Source organism: Crocodylus siamensis, chromosome 10 (genome assembly GCF_052110815.1).
Source record: "Crocodylus siamensis isolate JL-2025a chromosome 10, ASM5211081v1, whole genome shotgun sequence".
Taxonomy (NCBI): Eukaryota; Metazoa; Chordata; order Crocodylia; family Crocodylidae; genus Crocodylus; species Crocodylus siamensis.
Window position 1 is genome coordinate 20,890,117 of NC_143404.1, and position 18,117 is coordinate 20,908,233.

The 18,117-nt window shown below is 38.8% G+C and overlaps 1 protein-coding gene across 2 annotated transcripts in view; it reads right to left on the bottom strand.

Moving 5' to 3' along the window:
* Window positions 1–362: 362 nt before the first annotated feature.
* Window positions 363–18,117, bottom strand: part of ATP10B (ATPase phospholipid transporting 10B (putative)) — a 237,458-nt gene continuing 219,703 nt past the window's right edge. For both annotated transcript variants that reach the window (XM_090064914.1, XM_090064915.1), the window contains 8 exons: window positions 14,057–14,372; window positions 12,109–12,185; window positions 11,838–11,963; window positions 10,342–10,542; window positions 8,763–8,843; window positions 8,544–8,648; window positions 7,948–8,135; window positions 363–5,399 (listed from right to left, as the gene is read on the bottom strand). In XM_090064914.1, the coding sequence (XP_089921040.1) occupies window positions 4,907–5,399; window positions 7,948–8,135; window positions 8,544–8,648; window positions 8,763–8,843; window positions 10,342–10,542; window positions 11,838–11,963; window positions 12,109–12,185; window positions 14,057–14,372 (1,587 nt within the window). In that variant the 3' untranslated portion in view covers window positions 363–4,906. The remainder of the gene's footprint in view (window positions 5,400–7,947; window positions 8,136–8,543; window positions 8,649–8,762; window positions 8,844–10,341; window positions 10,543–11,837; window positions 11,964–12,108; window positions 12,186–14,056; window positions 14,373–18,117) is intronic.

The window sequence follows — 18,117 nt, forward strand, 5'->3', positions numbered from 1 at the left end:
AGACTGCTCCTAGAACCCCTCCCTGCTCGTGGAAAAGCTCCCTTATATTGGGACTATTTCCTGGCATCCATTTCCAGTCCTTCTGAGGCCTTAAGGTAAAGGACAGTCATCCCCCAAAGCATTTTCATTTTTAATTCAAACTGTGTATTCAGTCTCTGTCTTGTTTATGTAACTCAGAATAATTAGGTGTTAGATTATAATTGTTAGGCAGCAAGTCCTATTCACATTTATCTCATGCACTGATAATTGCAGTGAGTTCCAATCACCAGCAATGTCAAAAGTACTTTATGGATCTTCAGCATTATTCGGTCAGTCCTCTAAATCCCACCCTCTGGGATCATTATATTCAAGAGTCTCTTGTCTTAGCATTTATATTTTTATTCAGCTATGCTGCTCACAAGTATCTAATCACACTGCATCCTGTCTGAAGTCATCTTACCCCCAAAGCAAACAGCTCAGTACTTGCACAGTCCTTAGTACTGCAATCAAACAAATGAATTAAACATTAAAGCAGCAGCACACGTTGCAAAATAGATGGTGATACATCCTTAGGCAAAACATATTCCTCGGTGTGATTAGTCTGGATATAGTATGACTGTCAACGCTCACACCTGTGAGGAAAAGCAAACAGTGCCCTACTTCCTCACCTGATTCTTTTTGGCATTTAGACAATTATGGCCAATATCTAGCAGGCCAAAGGCCACATTTCCAAAGCATTGTTCTAAGAGAGGCATAGACAAATCCAGGCAACAAATGTGAGGATTTCCTGCCCCTTGCATCTAATAAAATCTTCTCCCCTAAGAACATGATGGATGGCTCCTTTCCAACCACCACAACTAGCCCAGGCGATCTTGTGTCACTTACTGAATAGCAGTGGTCTTGCATAGCTGTTCACTTAGAAAAGATGTCACCTTCAGTTTGTCACAGTGATAATACTGACTATCACTTTGTTGTAGCTCAAAGCACAGTTATCTATGTGGTTGTTTCATGTGGTTGCCACAGACCAAAAAAAAAAAAAAAGAAGTATGTAAAGACTTCATTGGCAGTCAGTACTTTTTAGTATTCTGTGGTCTAATTAAATGAAGCAATGATTTCCAGCACCTTATACATCAAAAAGCTAAATAATTGTTCTGCTTTCTGACTATTCACATCAGAACTGAATGTCCTGTGGGCTATTCAGAAGACTTGGAGGGGAAGGGGAGTAAGTTTGAATGCTTTGCCCCACTGTGCCCCTACAGGACTTTCTGGCACAGAAGACTGCAGTCTCCATTCTACGGGATTGTATTGGGCCATTATGTTGTAATCGTCTACCAATCAATGAAGTTATCAGGTTCTTTTATTACCAGGTAGATTATGGGTCAGGATATACAATTATTTAGAGCAGCTCTATTCCCTTGTTCTGTCAATTAAAATCAATGATTTTGAATTCACACTGTGAGCATCTTGGACAAGAACCACCACACTCTATTTGCGTGGTGTTTAACAGAGCATGGCTGCCATGTTTAAGGAGCCTCTGGGAAGGCTTCGAAACACATTGCAGGGAGTCTTTGGTCCTGTTTAAGAGAAAATCTTCTTCAACTATTCTCTCAGCTACCTCTGCAACCTGGCTTCACAGTGGGAAGGACAGCCTAAATGGGAAAGCAGTTTTCCAGATAGGGTGTGAGAAGAAATATCACACAATGAATTCTTGGCCTTGTAGTCAGAGTGCTCTACAGTAGTTCCCAGCTTTACTTATCTTGGTCTTGGTTGCCCCTCCAGTTTTTCCATAAATTCTTGCAGTTACACATTATTATCCATTACCTTACCTCTATGTATTGCATTCCAAATGTGGCCTAGTGGAAAGAGAACTGGATTTGGACTTTGAAAATTTGGATTCCAAGCTTGATTTTGCCACTGGACTGCGGAGTGACCTGGAACAGGTCTCTTCTGTCCATTTGCTTCTATTTTCTCTTTTGGAAAACTGGGACAGCAATCCTGAACTCCTCTTCAAAGTGCTTTGAGATGAACAGATAAAAAGAGCTCTGAAGCTGCTATTTTTGATAGGCAACACTAATCCTGGATACGACTCCAAGTTGTAACGATATCATTTTTATTACTAAAAAATATTTTCTATTTTGAAATCATAACATACGTGAGAAAAAATGAGCAATTTATTTCCCTGGGTTCAAAGGAACAGGACTAGGTCATGTAAAAACATGTCTGGGAGTCAAAAACATTTCACCCCAGGTATCATCACCAAAAGATTCATTTTCAGGCAGTGAGTGGGTAAAGTGAACACTCTCTGTTCCCACAATAATAATCTCAACAGCACTTAATTCCTGTTATTGTACAAAACCTGCCTCTTTTAAATTGGTTTAAAGCTGACAATTAATACTGTATCCATTATAGTTATACGCTTAACACAGTAATAGTTGAAATAAGTTTAAGTGGTAGGGATGCTATTCAGTCCTTTCTGTGTTATGTTAAAGCAACAGTAACTAGGAAATTGTGGGTTACCATATATATAACAGAAAGCAAACGAATATAGGCAGTCCTTGGACTTACGACACAATTGGTTCTTGAAAACAGTGTCTTAAGTCAAAACATTGTAACTCGGAATCAATTTTCTCATAAGAAACAATGTTATAAATGGGGGATTGGTTCCTGAACCAAAGCTTGATACCCTTTTTTCACCAAAAATACCCCAGAATTTTTTACTCAATCAATTATAGGTGAGTAATATAGCTAGATTAATGCATTTATATTGTAAATAGCAATCATATTGATTTGGAAGGACTTCTTTGAGGTGATTTGCTGGACTTTTTGAAGGGCTCTTGGTTAGACTTTTTGAAGGGTTCTTGGCTGGAGTCTTCTCAGGAGTCTTGCCTTAAAGTTTTTCTGGAGTCTTGTCTGCTTTCTTAAAGAAAGTGTCCAAGCAAGTTTGGACAGATGTTCTCCAGGGAGATGAGCAACACAGCAAACTTGTTTGCTGGCGTGGCATTGCTTCAGATCAAGCGTTGCAAGTCAAAATTGACGTCATAAAATCGAAACAGGGTGTCAATTTATAATGGTTGCAAGTGTGAAATGTAACTCAAAACGTTGTAAATTGAGGACTGCCTGTATTTGCTGAACAGTTTATTAAAGGGACATCACACATTGTGATGTGTAATAAATAATTAGCTAAAAATTTACTGCTTTACACATGTAAAAAGCTAAAAAAAATGGAGTTTTCTGTTGAGTCACAAAAATACGAGATCAGCTGAACTTAGTGCATGATTGAGTTGTAGCTATTTGTTGTGACATCTTGAATCTAACATGGTATTAATAGTGAATATTTCTATGGGAAATACTGAAGACATCTTTCATTGCATTGCAACAGCTAGGGGTCAGAGTGTTGTTTGTGAATGTTCCTGTATCTTGTTGCTTTAAGATACTGATAAGGATTAACGTCTGCATTTTAATAGAACTTTAAGAAGATAACCCAAATTTTAGTCATTATAGGCAACCACATCTACTGTAATGTACCATTCATATCCAAAGCAATTGATGTGCCCAAATCTCAGCTCAGACGTAGATTTATTTGTTGTACTATTAAAATATCTTCCATCTCTATAGCAACTTTCATCTTAAATGATCCCCAGCAACATGATGAACATATGGGAATCTTTGCATCTACCACTGAGCTATGCCAACATGAGATGTGTTTGACAGAACATAACAACACTATGCAAATGGTGTAACTACACAGCGAAGTGCCATGCAGAGATACCTGAAGTAATCGGGGCACTGGTGCTATATGCATTTACATAATACAGTATAGATGCATTCATATGGTGCTTTATGTAGCCTAATAAGCCTTGCTTCTCATAGCACTGATAATTAGCAGAGTATTCTGCCTTGGTTAATGTGGCTGTACTGTGTTCTGCACGTAACTCATCCTAGATCTCTTTGCATGTCACTGCGTTATGCTCTATAGATATATCAAATAGTACAGGGTAGGAAGGAAATAAATACCATCTCCAGATTAGAAGAAATCAGAAATAGATATACTTTAACTAAAATTTCCATTACACTTTTGGACATATATTTGGTAGCTTTAAATATCTATAACTGGCCTGGAGTCTTCCTGCCAACTTTTGTGGTTTTCTGTTTATAAAAATGTTTTCTTCCTGCCCAGTATTACTGTGAGGAAAGTCAACCTATATAAATGGGCCCATCTGACAATAGAGAGGAAACAGTACGACTACATATTGTGCTGTCACCTGTATAAAACATACAGCCTGAAAACTAGAGCATTTTTTCTGTCAGGCATTTTAGATATTACTTTTAACAACTGAAGGTAACCAATTTCCTCTTTTATAAGTGGCTTATTGCTAACTTTTAAAAGCTGAAGAGATTCAAGGGCTTTTTGATAGGACCCTTTTAAGGCTTTGTTTCTTAGGTATTAAAGAGGAGCTTGTTGTTATTTGGAATGGCACAGTGTATACTGTACACAGCACACTTGCTGTCCTAAATGTATAATTACCATGTAATCACCATGCAGGTCACTATTACTTTGAAGAGAAAATGTTATTTGATGAGAAACATCTCCAGTTTTTGTCCAAATTGTACATTTCACAGTGATTAACTGATGCTCATATATGTTCTCCTGGTCAAAGAACACCAAAGAAACCAACCATTTATCAAGTCAGCCCACATCCTTGAAAATTGATATGTGCACATGGCCTATTTCACATATTAATATATCATATTGAGCTAGTCCAGAAGATTCGCAAAGCCATCTGCGTATTTCTAGAAAGTTTCACAGCTGAACATAGTTATGAAAAAGGTTTCCCCTGCTGCACTCTTTATCCTTGAGGGCTGCACAGCAGCAGTAATATGTCCAGGAAAGTTAGCACATTGTTGAAAGCTCAGAACTCAAGATCCTTTATAGTGTCACTGCACTCACTGATCTCCGATGGCTTCTACGGTTACGTCTTTCATCACAACCATCAGTCAACTGGCCAATGAACTGCCCAGCAGATGCATTCCTATCAGTCAAAAATTGATACTGCCAAGGTGAGGCTGTCACTGAGGAACTGGCTGCAGTGGTTTCTTCCTCTGCCTGCCTCCTGATGGAATATTTGCTTTCTCTGTTCAGTATCCACTCTCTTCTGGGGTTTGTATCTTGGGGGGATAGTCTGAGGTTATCATGGGATATAGCAGATGCTGTTGGGTGTAGGAATGGTGACAGGCATACATTGCTGGTGCTTAGATTAACCTCATCAATGCAGACTGAAGATGTGCCTAAGGTAGCTTGCTTTTTTGTCCTCCACAAGTGGATTTCCAGATCTCGTTGCTCTTTGGGAAGCTTATCCAGTTGCTGAGCTTTCAGAATTGGACATGCTATGAAGGTTCCTTGCAGAGCTAAAACACAATACCTGATAAAAGATCAAGAAAAGTATGACATTAAAAATGGGTTTCACTAGTAAAATATAACACTATGTCAAAAGTCTCTTTCTGCAGGTTCTGCAGATGTCTGGTAATGTCCTTACTTACTTCCAGTGAGGCACTTGGATGTATGCAGTTGTATTGTAGAGTCATCTATACTTATGATGACCATGACAATAGGATTTGTGTACATGCTGTATAGAGCATGGAAGCAGTAGTGGCCTTAGGGAAGGGCAAACCAGGCGACCTGCCAGAGACCCACACGTTAGGGGGCCCCAAAATTTTGAACCTAAAATGAACCTAGAATATAGCTCAATGTTAAAAAAACTCTTTCATTGTATTATTAATATTGGATTAAGATGCTTTTATTGCAGTTTCATGGATAGGGCAAAGTGAAATTGAAATTGAAAATGTCTGACTTGCTTGTAGGTCATCAAAATTAAGCCTCTAAGGGGCTAAAATGACTCTCTTGCCCAGGGCCCCAACAACCCTAAGGTCACCACCGATAGAAGGACAAGCAGAGACTTGGTTGGGTTTATGGACAGAGAGCCAATAGTTGGAAAGTGAAGTGGTACACTCCTTTAAAAGGAGGCATAGAGATACAGAGGAAGGTGAAACTGCAGAAGTCAGCATCTTCTTTTTACTTCTAACATTTCCTCTATGGCCCTCTTCTCTCTCTCCTGTTCCTGGCAGTACTTGAAAATTGAGAAAGCTACGTGAAAGGGGTTGCTCACAGGTGGGTGGATTTGCATTTTAATATCAAATGGGAAAGCAAGTAACTGCTTTTTTTGCCATGTCTATGGACCGTGTCTACCAGAACTACCACAAATACCTGGCACAAAAGCATGGGCATGCAGGTGAGTCTGTCTCAGAACAACAGATGGGATTCAGAACCTCAGCCAATAGATAAAGGGAGAATCTGTAGCTACAAGGAGGAATTGAGGCTCTTTTATATTCACCTTACCTTCTAGAGATAGCTAGAAATCTTAAAGCTATAAGCTCCAAGTGGCATCCAGGGAAGATAAGGAACAAACCGCATACTAAAATGAGCCAGTTGAAAATTTAAGTATGAGCTGCATTTCACAAGGAGTGCTTTGTTGCTGTAACTGAGTTCTGGATAGGACTTGGAGGTGGATTATGTGTGAACAGAAGTTTCTGAAGAAAATAATCTGGGGTGCCTGCAAGAAGGAACAGCTGTGCTCCTCCCTTGATGTTATCCAGGCACAAATCTTTAAGCTCAGTATCCTGCCAAGGCAGCAGGGATCTTAACATTGCTGAATTCCCAGGACGGAAATATGAATTCTTAACCAAGTGTCTGATGTAGAAAGCTCAGGGCTAAAAAAGTCATTGCGAATGTGGGCTGATAATAATAGAAAAAAATCACTCAGGAAAAAAACACTGTCAAAAGATGCTGTTCCCTGGAGATGTGGAACATTCACTCAACCATGAGCCACATCATCCTTACCTGAAGCTTGTATTACCCAGAATAAATCTGAATACACATAGAGACAGAGTAGTTGAGAAAAATGTTAAATTATCTAATTGAAAAAGGGCTTAAAATACTGTTTAGGTCCAGATTTTAGGATTTGTTTGAAAAGTGGTTTAATAAAATCAAATATGAATGAAAATGTCTTCATGACTTTTACAGTTCCAGTGTATTCCTAACAACTGAAAGAGAGAAGCAAATTAGTTTGTTTCACCCTACTTCTAGTCTGTCTGACTATCCAAGCTCAAAGTAATTAAAAAGGGAACATGAGTCATAACTTGGGAAAAACATTTGTTTTTAAAATTATTTGACTTTTAATAATCTGAGGTATTAGTAGTTAGATATGCAAGGATACAAAAGTAATGTTTTAACCTGTCTACCAAATTATAAAAACCAATGTTATCCTCAAATATTATTTTCCTTTGTATTTGTTTTCTGGCAGATAGCAAGCCATGATTTTGGGCATAGGAAGATTGTTTATATAAAAAAAAATTCTTAATTTAACTGACACAGTTTATGATGCAAACTGCAATATTTAATGAGATGTGATAATGGAGTAAAGTAATGGAAGTAATACAAGATTATTGTATTCAAGATTTGGGAACAATTGGGAACAATTCAAAAGCTATCCTACGAATGTACTTATTAGCCACCATTAGCATATTGAATATTAATGCCCATAATAATGAGCATTTTTATAGCTGTTTGTCACTGGTAAATCTCAAAACACTTCAAGAGGATTCTTTTTTTCATTTTATTGATGGGAAATGGAGGCAGAGAAACAAAGTGGTTTATATATTTAAGGTTATATTAATTGCATGAGTTAATGGCTGAACTGGGACTAGAATCCACGTATACTGAATCCCCATTTGCTGATCTTTCTGCTTTAGAACTGATCCATTAGGTGGGCTCTCTATTGGATTAAATAGGCTTCTGAGGCACCTATAGGAATGGTTGCAGTTGATATAGATAAAAACTATTACTATTTTATCCTAGTGTCCACAAATTCCTAAAAAACAATATTGAGAAGGAAAACGAGCAAATGTTCAAACCTCGGTAGAAGAGCAAGGACTGGTGTAATGAAACACAGTAAATAAAACCTAGGATCTGACAGCTGATTCTCCATAATCCAGTAGGGGTTGGTGGGAGGGTTACAAACAACACAGACAGCATTGTAGACTGTTGAGATGAAGAGGTAAAGTACAACACTTCCAATCATTGTGATCCAATGAAACAGTGTCTGTGAACAGAAATGGAAGCAACAGTAATAATATTAACAATTGATGCTAAATCTTAGGAGAGGCAGATGTGCAGTGTAACTGAAAGGAGGAACATCCCTGAAGAGTCATGTAACTGAACAGTGAAGCAGAAGAAATACACCCCCTTCCTTCATAAAAGTAATTCACAGGATGATAACTTCCAAATAATATGATCTTCCTAAAGCATATGGTGCAATGCTCCCATTCTCATGTTTAACTACACAAAAACTCTTTATTGTTCTGTCCCAAAGGCACTGTATAATCAAAGTCTGTTGGTATTCCAGGGAGGCAATTATCTCTAGACAAATCATCATGTTTGACTTATAGCAATATCTCACTTGCATATAAAGAAAGCTTGAGGTTAAATTGTCATATATTCACATACATACCCAAGTTTTGATTTCCAGAGCTTGGTGTAGGAGAATAGTCAGGAGGGAGATAGTATTGATGGGTGTTCCAAAGGTGAAAACATCAATGTCAGAACCCTCATATGTCTAGAAAATGGAGAGATTCAGACAAACCCTGATAATTCATAATACATTGCTGAACAGATTGGGATTGTTAATTCAGTTTTGTTAAGAGCCAGTTTGAATACTTTGTGTACTTACAAAATAAGGGACAAAGAAGCAGACAAGACTCTGGTAGAAGGCATCCAGCATGGCAATGATAAACGTTGACAAGTTGTAGATCTGTAGGAAGTTACGGAGAACCATCATTGTCACAGGACAAACATTGTTTTCTCTCATGCATTAACTCATCATCTTTAAGAGCCTGAACACCTATAAAGGTTATCAGAGTGGGCCAAATAATATTCTTTAAATCACGTTTCCATGGACCATTGAATTTTGGTAAATGTGATGTGTCTACACCTTTCTCAAGGCGCTCTCTCTCACTCTCAACTTTTAATGCCATTGCTCAAGGGGAGACAGGCTCACAGTGATGGTGGCAGATTTAGCAGGCTCTTTCACTTTGCCAGTGAAGCAGTCAGACTGCCAGAGCAGCAACAACTTCATGTTTTGAAAAAATGGAGAATACTCCCCACATGTGGCATGGAAGAGGATGGGAATGTCCTTATAGACTCTGTTGGCAAAATGACTTCCCTTCCACACTTTTCACTCAAAGGGCTGGATTCTCATAATATCAAGTGAACACAATCTGAATAAATGCTCAGTAGTGCTGAAAATTACAGCCCAGGTGCATTAGGACTATATTTCCACAGCTTTGCAATCGAGAATAGAAAGGTCAAAACAGGCCCTTTGGGGAAAAATATGGTTAACTGCTAGTAATTAGTAGCTGAGTCAAATTTAGGCTCAACATTTTAAAATGACATAGGAAAAATAGGAAAAATGCGTATGCATGTACATATATGAATGGTGCATATAAATTAATAAATAAAAAGATCAGCCTGACACACTGAACTTGACAGGGACTTTGAGGAAAAGGTTTTAATAATTGCTTTCATATGCCATGATTTTTTTATCAAGCTCTGAGTATTCAAAGTGAAAAATGAAACAGTCCAGACCTGAAGCAGCTTGGACAGCGAACTGTAATAGTGACAAAACGAGAAGTATTTTGTGCATTAAAAGGTCTTTTTCAAAACATAAGTCCAGAAAAGTACACAAAGAGCCTGCCAGCCTTCTGTTGACATAAAGCCTCTGGTTTACTTGTCACTTTCTACTGCGATCTTCACTTTAAAAGCCTTTCCTTCAGGACTCGCCTCTACATTAAAATCCTTCAACCTCACCAGAGTTTAACCATGGGACAGCCATGCTGTTTTTGCTTTCATTTTTTACACTGCAACTCTGCTTTTATTTCTTGCTACCTTCCTTCCCCTATTCATGAAAAGCAAATCCTTTATTTAAGTGCTCAAACACTTCATCTTTCCTCAGGTCAGAGACATAAAACCTTCCTAATATTAAAGCGTATACTCTTTGGGGTTTCAATATATGGGGCCTCATTCATCACTCCACTAATGTTAATGAAGTTACACTTCCCCTTCCCATTTATATCATCCAATCAACATTTCTACTAAGATTCTAGCCACTGGTTTCTTGCAATTACACAATCTTTGGATGGGTACTATCAAACCAAGCAAAGTAGTTTCAAGTTGGGGGAGCATCTAGGTTTCTACTGACTCATCCAACAAAAGAGCAGAACTGCACCAGGTCAACAACCAGTATGACATACCTCTGAATTTCGCCCTTTTTTGTATAGTTCAGGCAAACTTAGAAGTGTTTCTGCAGAAACATCTCTATCCAATACCCCAAAAATGATGGGAGGTAAGGAAGTGAAAAAGAGGTTGAAAAAGATCATTTGCCAGTAATCAATCATGGTGGCCCCTGAGAATCCACAGAAGAACTGATACCAGAATAGTAGATTGACATAGTTCTGGAGAAGAGAGACAATCTGTTAGTAGTACATATTTTCAGCATCCTGAATGTTCAGGATTGTATAGTAACATGATTAAATTTTGCACTCCTAGAATCATGAAGTCACACACCTTCCAGGTTTGCTTCTTTGGATCATCCCTAATTGTGCTGGTATATGTTTCTCTCTTTGGGGTTCCTAGTTGGTCCCTGTCAATAGGTCCTGTGGGATATAGGGTGTGTCCGAGTCATCCTTCTCTAAGACACATCCTTTTCTCCATAGTTATCTTAAACAAGTAGCTTGGCCTTTCTACATTTAACCAATGTAGAAAACCATTATGGGATATTTTAGTTTTAAATGGATGCATCAGAGTGTATTCATATTGTTAGGTTTCCTTTAAAAGAGTAATTAAATAAATTATTCATGGTTCTGAGCACCAGGTTATAAATCCTGTAATAAAATTGGGTTTGATTGTGGAATCAAGGGTCTTTTTCTTCCTAATAGAACTGGGGAGATAATAGTACAGCAGCATCCCAGTTTAGAGAGCTGTTTCATGATGCAAATAACTATCATTTAGGATCTGAAACCATGCTCATTCAGGAAAAAAAGTTTTGCTTCCTACTACAAATTTTAATACTGATAAAGCCATGATTCTTATTTAAAATTGTGACTTAAAAAAATTAAATGGAAATGCTTTGAATTCTCAGTAAATAGTCTTTCATGCTCAGAGCATATTTCAAGTCAAATGGATTTGTTTGCGCTGCTTTGCAGAAATTGTATTACTATCAAGTTTAGCCACTTTACATTATTCTTCAATGCATAGCTCATTTGCATATACATTAAACTTTTAATAAAAATGCTAGATATGACTGCACCAGTGCTTGCAAGTGGTTCCTATAAAATTAAACACAAAATTTCACAGGTTTCACAGGCGACTGTTGTCTAATGGAGAGTCATCTCCCATTTTCTCAGACTAATAATCTTCCGTTCTTTATGTAAATGGGTAGTACATTTTACTTTGAGACTCATGGGTATTAGAGGAATGTTTCTTGAGCTAGTAAATACATGTTACTAAACTTTGAGATTTTTCCTCCTTTAGGATAATATTGTATCAAACTTCTGCAGTGAAAGATTTAGATACTGCTTTTCCCAACACTTCAGAAGTTCAGTAGCAGGCGTGAATATGGAAGCAAACAAACTGGTTAAGTGCAGAAAAAAGGAATATTAGTTTGATGGAAGTTAAAGGAACATGCAGAAGTACTTTAAGATAGCTTAACCGAAGTAAATTAAGGTATTCAGGATCCTTTTTGACTTACCACATTTTTGTAGAAGTAGTAAATCACCATCTTTGCCAAGCGAGAATAGCACCAGTGTCCATGGACGAGAAGCAGCTTCTTGAGGTGCTTAAATCGAGATATTGCAAAATCACTGGCCATCACAGCCTCAAAAAAACAGCATCAGAATTGTTCACTAAAAATCTGTTTCTCTATCCAATATGTCAAAGTGAAGCAGCAACCTACTACTGCATGCATTTTGCATGGAAGTTATATAGCAGATTTCAGAAAAGAGACTAACTTAAAGGATTACCTGCATTCCTTCTTGACCAGATATACCAATTCCAATATCAGCCACTTGAATCATGCTCACATCATTTGCACCATCACCTGGAATAGATAAAAGAACTGACTTTAAGACATATGAACATTTAGGAAAGAATTATGATGCTAGTTGGTTCAGCTTCTATGCTTATCTCCACACAAGATCTAAAAATAAATTACTGATAAATCAAGGGAATCTTAATAATACTGTGCATCTATAGTAAGGTGGCTGATGCCCTACCTTATGGTTAGTAGTCTGACTGTGTCGTTTGGTCAAGAAAGGTAAGTTCTATTCTCAACTTGGAAATCTACTTCCTCTGAGATTCTGAATACTTTAAGTCTTGGGGTGAAATTCTAACTTAACTAAAGTCAATAGCCAAATTACCACTGAATTCAGTGGAGCAAAATTTTAATCTCTGTACTTTATACCCTGAGCATGTAAGGTGGTGAGTCACTTTGGTGTCATCAGTTGTAAAATTTCCCTAACAGTAAAGGGCAGATAAAGTTATTACCTTTACATAGGTGATGAGACTTAGTTAAACTAAGTGAGTGTACATATTATATAGTGGACTTAGTGACAGAGTAGGAGATACTTATGGTTATGTATTTGAACTACAATATTTTCTCAAATTCCTAAACATGCCATTTGTTATGGACTTCATACAATATAAATCTGCTTTTCCAGGTTCAACTTATTGACTATGACCTTCCCCAAATCCACCAACTAAAGCCACAAGTGAGAACAAAATTGTCCATCCTTCCCCTTCCCCATTACAAAAGGCCTAAAATGCTCAATTTTAGGCAGACGCCAAGCAGGGAGAATTCAGCCTGAGGGAATATTTTTAAAAATGATGAATGTGAGAAATAGGGTTTATAACATAAACTGTCTTACAACTAAGTATTGTGATGACTTGCTAACGAATCTCATCTTGCTCCATCTAGCAAGCACTCTGTGTTGCTTGGAATTCAGTAAGGAAGCACACTAATACAATAATAACTATATTTTTCCCCTTGGTGAAAACCAAATAATAATGTGAAATGCTTTTTTAGTGATCCTTTCTGCAAATTTCTTTGACTCAGTTACAAAGACACACAGAAATACTACAAATTATACAGTGTAAAAAAACTTATTTTAAGACAACAATTCAGTCCATTGTAATTTTGGAAGAACATTCATGATCAGCGACTAGAGGACAAATAGTTAGGTTTGCATGTAATCACATAGACTGAGCGAGGATTGATTAGAAAAAGAGCATAAATAAAATGAAGTTTATATTTTGAACTCTAAAGAAAATCTAGAAATTCAGATATTTATCAGTCCTTTCCTCTCACATTATGTTTTATTTGATTTACTGAGCATTTTGTGTTAAAGGGGATAAGTCAGCTTTGCAAGCATTTTTAATAGACTTACTTACAAGTGCTCACACATGATGCTTCAAGGATTTTCCATTAACTACTTTACATACAAATGAAAAAAATCAAGTAAAATCAGTATTTAATACTGATCTGGGTATATAACTTTGTTGACCAACTCAGAAAAAAGGCAGTAAAAGGGAATAATTAAAATACAGAGCAGGAGCTCTTATTGATTGTCTCCCCTCCTTTCTCAGAGCTAGAATAGTTGGAAGCAGCTTCTGTGGGAGGGGAGGAGAATGAGTGGTAGACCATGGAAAGCGAGTACCTTTTAGTGGGAGGTGAAGCTTCTCCACAGCAGCAGAATGAGATTCTTCCTGAGGAAATTTAACTTACAATACATAGCTGTTTGCTGAGGTTAAACAATCTGACAATCTTTTTACTACGTCTGTGTTAAAGGAAGCTTGAACCTTAGCGTGAAGAATATAAAGCAATATTCAGTATACACTCATAACCCTCAATGAAGTAAACAAGCACATGATCAAATTAGCATTAGGGGGCAAGAGACAAAGAAAACTTAGTACCTATTGACAGTGTCGTGACATTTAGTTGCCTCCGAACTAGTTTTACCACCTTGCTCTTTTGGAGAGGAGTGGCTCGGCAACACAAAACTGAGCGGCAGTACTTTGTCAGCTCCAGAAACTTTCTTTCTAGCTCCCCTTGGAAGACAATATTCAATGTTTTCCCATCAATAACCAGCCCAAATTCAGGAACAGGGCCTGTCGAAGCTGGTAGAGAAGATGGCAGACCAATGCCAAAGAATGTCCCTTTGCTTTTTTTAACGCCACAGTTCTTCCTCACTTCTTCCAAGGTCAAATCCAAGAGGGATTCACAGGTGTCCTGTGAGAAAATGAGTATGTTATTGAAAACGTAGCTATTTATCACTTTACAATATAACCAGTGGACATATTGTTGTAAACATCACAGGAGCTTTATGACCAGTTGGTTGCAGAAAGCACTAGTTTACCAGACTGGAGATTAGTTCAATGTTATTACCAGCTCCTCCATCCACATGTTTAAAAACACTGAGCATCTTAGCAGCTATGGGTCTACAGTATGACCATTAATTTAAAAAGAAAAGAACGTACATACTAGAAGACTTAATCTACTTTTGCCTTTGTAGTGCTCAGAATTTGGAGAAAAAAAATATTATTTGTTGTTGTATGCATGTAAAGAGTATGAGGCATTACTAACAATAATGACTATAGCCTCACCACTCATGTGAAGGATGGTAAAAGCTCATTCATATTTCTGCAAAAAAAAGGGAGTCTGCCACAGAGAAATTAAGAAATCCAGATTAGTAAGAGTAGTCAGGGATTTTTTGCCACTGCTGACAAAGGATGCTGGGCAAGATGGACCTGACACAGTAAATGAAGTTCTTATGATTTAGAAAAACTTGCTTTAACTGGTTTAAATCCTTCAGCTGGCCTGCTAAGCAATGTCAGAAGTTCTAACAGTGCTCATTCCTGTGTTTTAATCCCCAAATGCCTTTCCTTCTTTTTTGCATTTGTCCCATTTTGAACCAAATACATCTTTTAGATGCATACAATCCTTAGCAACTGAAACAGTATAAACATACTGAAGGGGGCACTTAAACAATTTGGAAGTTTTTTTTTGGTAAGACACGACAAGAACACGGGACAAGACACTGTGCAATCCTATATTTACCCAGGTCTCTACTGGTGCGAACGTCATTTTCTGTGGCGTGGTATTGGCAGCCCGAAGAACTCATCACTCTTTTTTACCTTCTCTGTCAGCCTTACTGAGTGGTGATTCAGTTCTAAAATGTTATTTTCATTTTATGTTGCATAAAGTACAGGTGTAGGATGCTGCAAGTTTTAAATTACACTTAAGTGGGAGGTTCTGAAATCAAATGTACCTCTGACATCTAATAGAAAGCCACATCAAGCTTGCTTTCTAAAACACTGTAAAAAGTCTCCTGAGCAGAGGCACCTTTTCTCTCTGTGTAAACCAGGAATTATATTGAAAATAAAAGTTCTCTTTTGAATTAACTCTAAGGAGACTGGTTAGTGGTCTGCTACCTGGGAGTCATATAATGTCTAGTGTTTGGTGAGTGTAACAGGGGACCTAAACCCTGTTACTCAGACTCAAGGAAGTGGGGAGAGAAGACACTATCGGTGCATCTGGAGCAGATGCCAAAGCAGCCCACAGGAAGGTTGCGGGGGGGATCTCTGGCAAATGGCATCCAGGAGAGAGAGCACTATGAGGAACATCTGCGAAGAGAATGAGAGTTGACGCAGCTGGTCTAGACAGAAGGAACAAGCACCAGGGAGATGAGGCTCCTGGCATTTTAAGAGGGTGGGGTGGCCGGATACCAGATGACCCTTGATTAAGGGGTTAGAGACTTCAGTGCCTGACCAGGAAGGGAAGCTAGATTACTGAAAGGGGGTGGGACTCTGGGGCAGATAAATACGGTCCCTGAGCCTGGGTGGGCAGTCAGGCCCTGCAGGCTGCAGGGAAAGGAGCTCCCACAGGGAAATACTGACTGTGGGGAGGCAACCCCCAGGGAAATGGGGCTATCCATAAGGGTGAAACAAGTTTATCCCTGGGAGTTATCATTTGTGGGAGGTGAGCTTTGCAAGTGCAGGATACCTGTGTTTTAGGTTTGTTGTCTAACCAGAGGACTGGATGCGGCTATAAGGGACAGACTGGAGGCCAAAGAAGTGCTAAGGGGCACCCAGCATGCAGACCTGTCATGGTCAGGGTCCCGGTGGGCTGTGTAGGGCTGAAACCCAAAAGCTGTAGAGGAGATAGAGAGAAATGATTTGCTCCTGGGAAGGTACACAATGGGGACTGAAACAGGGCAAGCCAGGGCCACGGGCCTGGAAGCCATCCCAGTGAAGGCTAGAAAAGTCAGGCCAGAGGCAGTGGGACCATCAGTCAACAGCCAGAGTAGCCTGTAGGCTAAAGTTAGTAAAGCTGAGGATAAACAAGGGATCAAATGGCAATGGAGTAACAACTGCGAGGCCTGGGCATGCCTGCAGGGGTGGAAGGAGACCGCAAATTTAGCCCTTAAGGCACATAGAGGTGGGGGCAGGGAATGAATATTGGGAAAGAGAAAGGGAAATGGGGAGCAAGAGCAACTTGGCTCATTGGCCTTGGAGGGTATTACTTTCAACAATAAGGCATGGCAGGAGAGGAAGCAGGGCAAGACCCTGGGAGACAGGAGCAAGGGCCTGACAGGATTGGGGCAGCTACTAAGGGGCACCACAGCAGCCCTTGGGTGCCACGCTTGTCACAATGAGTCTATGTAATTAAAAGAAAGATCTGTGTCTAGTGAGAAACTCAATTTTCTTAAAGTCAACCCAGCAAATTTCATTTTCCCACTATGAATGCCAGAAACTCATAGCTTTCACTGACAGTTGCCTGTCTCTGGTGACAACTGACATTGTTATCAAACTTCACTTTTCCTCCACAAAGGAGGAAGTTGGATAATGATAAGAAGCTAAGAATGGTTTGACACTGAAAATCAAACTAGGTAGCAAGTTGAGGAGCCAAGAAGAGTAATGTGCTCAGTTTGTTTGAACAAGAGGTGGTGGCAGTAGACTATATAGAGGTCCAGGAAGTTTCTTAACTGTGCTGGAATGAAGCCTGGGTTATATGACTTTGGGTAGAAAAAAGGGCACCTCAAGGTTCCTAACTGGGTATATTTATCTTTACTGTCCAAGTACACTGTATTGAGGATGAATGCACTTGTCCTTAAGGAGCTATGTTCAAAAAGGTTAATGCTGCATGACCAGAAGGCTAAAAAATGACTTAATGAGAGTAAAATTTCCAATATAATGACCCGAACTTTACTCTAGTAGTGAACTGGCTACTGTGTGCATACTGTGGCCCCAGTTGGACAGGATAAAAAAGCCTGGCTGTGTGTTATGATTCCCACATTGGTAAAAGTTCACGGAGATTTCCCTTTAACTTAACTGGGATGGGCCTGTGCCTTTGGAGCAGGAGGAATCTGACATACACATCCACGGTTGCCATGTAATGTCAACTAGTTATGATGACTCCTATGAAGCCTTTAGGTGATTATGGACTTGACAATTTTACTAGTAAAAAGCTTTTTTATATTAATGTTCTTTTTTACATTACTGAGTTAAAACTGAGGAAGGATAGAAACCATGTCACACTCGATGGTAAACTGCTGTTATCACTCATGTCACAAATGGTGTCATTTTTCTGTCTTATATCTGTTGACAGAAGTATCATAAACACCCATTAGAAACCAGAAACTTGAACTTCAAATGCAAAGGCAAGTGTCTGTGCAATGTGTGTATCTCTCACCAGCTCAATTTCACAAGACATTACGCCTTAGCAAAATACACAGGAATTTAGGAAGGGAAGAGACCTCTTGAGTCAGTGAGACAAATCCCTCACTATGGCAGACAACTACATCACAAAATTCTTTCATAAACTGATCAGGCTCCAACTTAAAAGCAGTAGCTACCTATTGAAAAACTGTTCCAGATGGCTAGAAACCTCCTTCTAATTCCCAGCCTAAATTTATTCATTCCACTTTGCTTTAAGCAGACACGCATATCAAATGAAATTTACACATCGAAGCAGA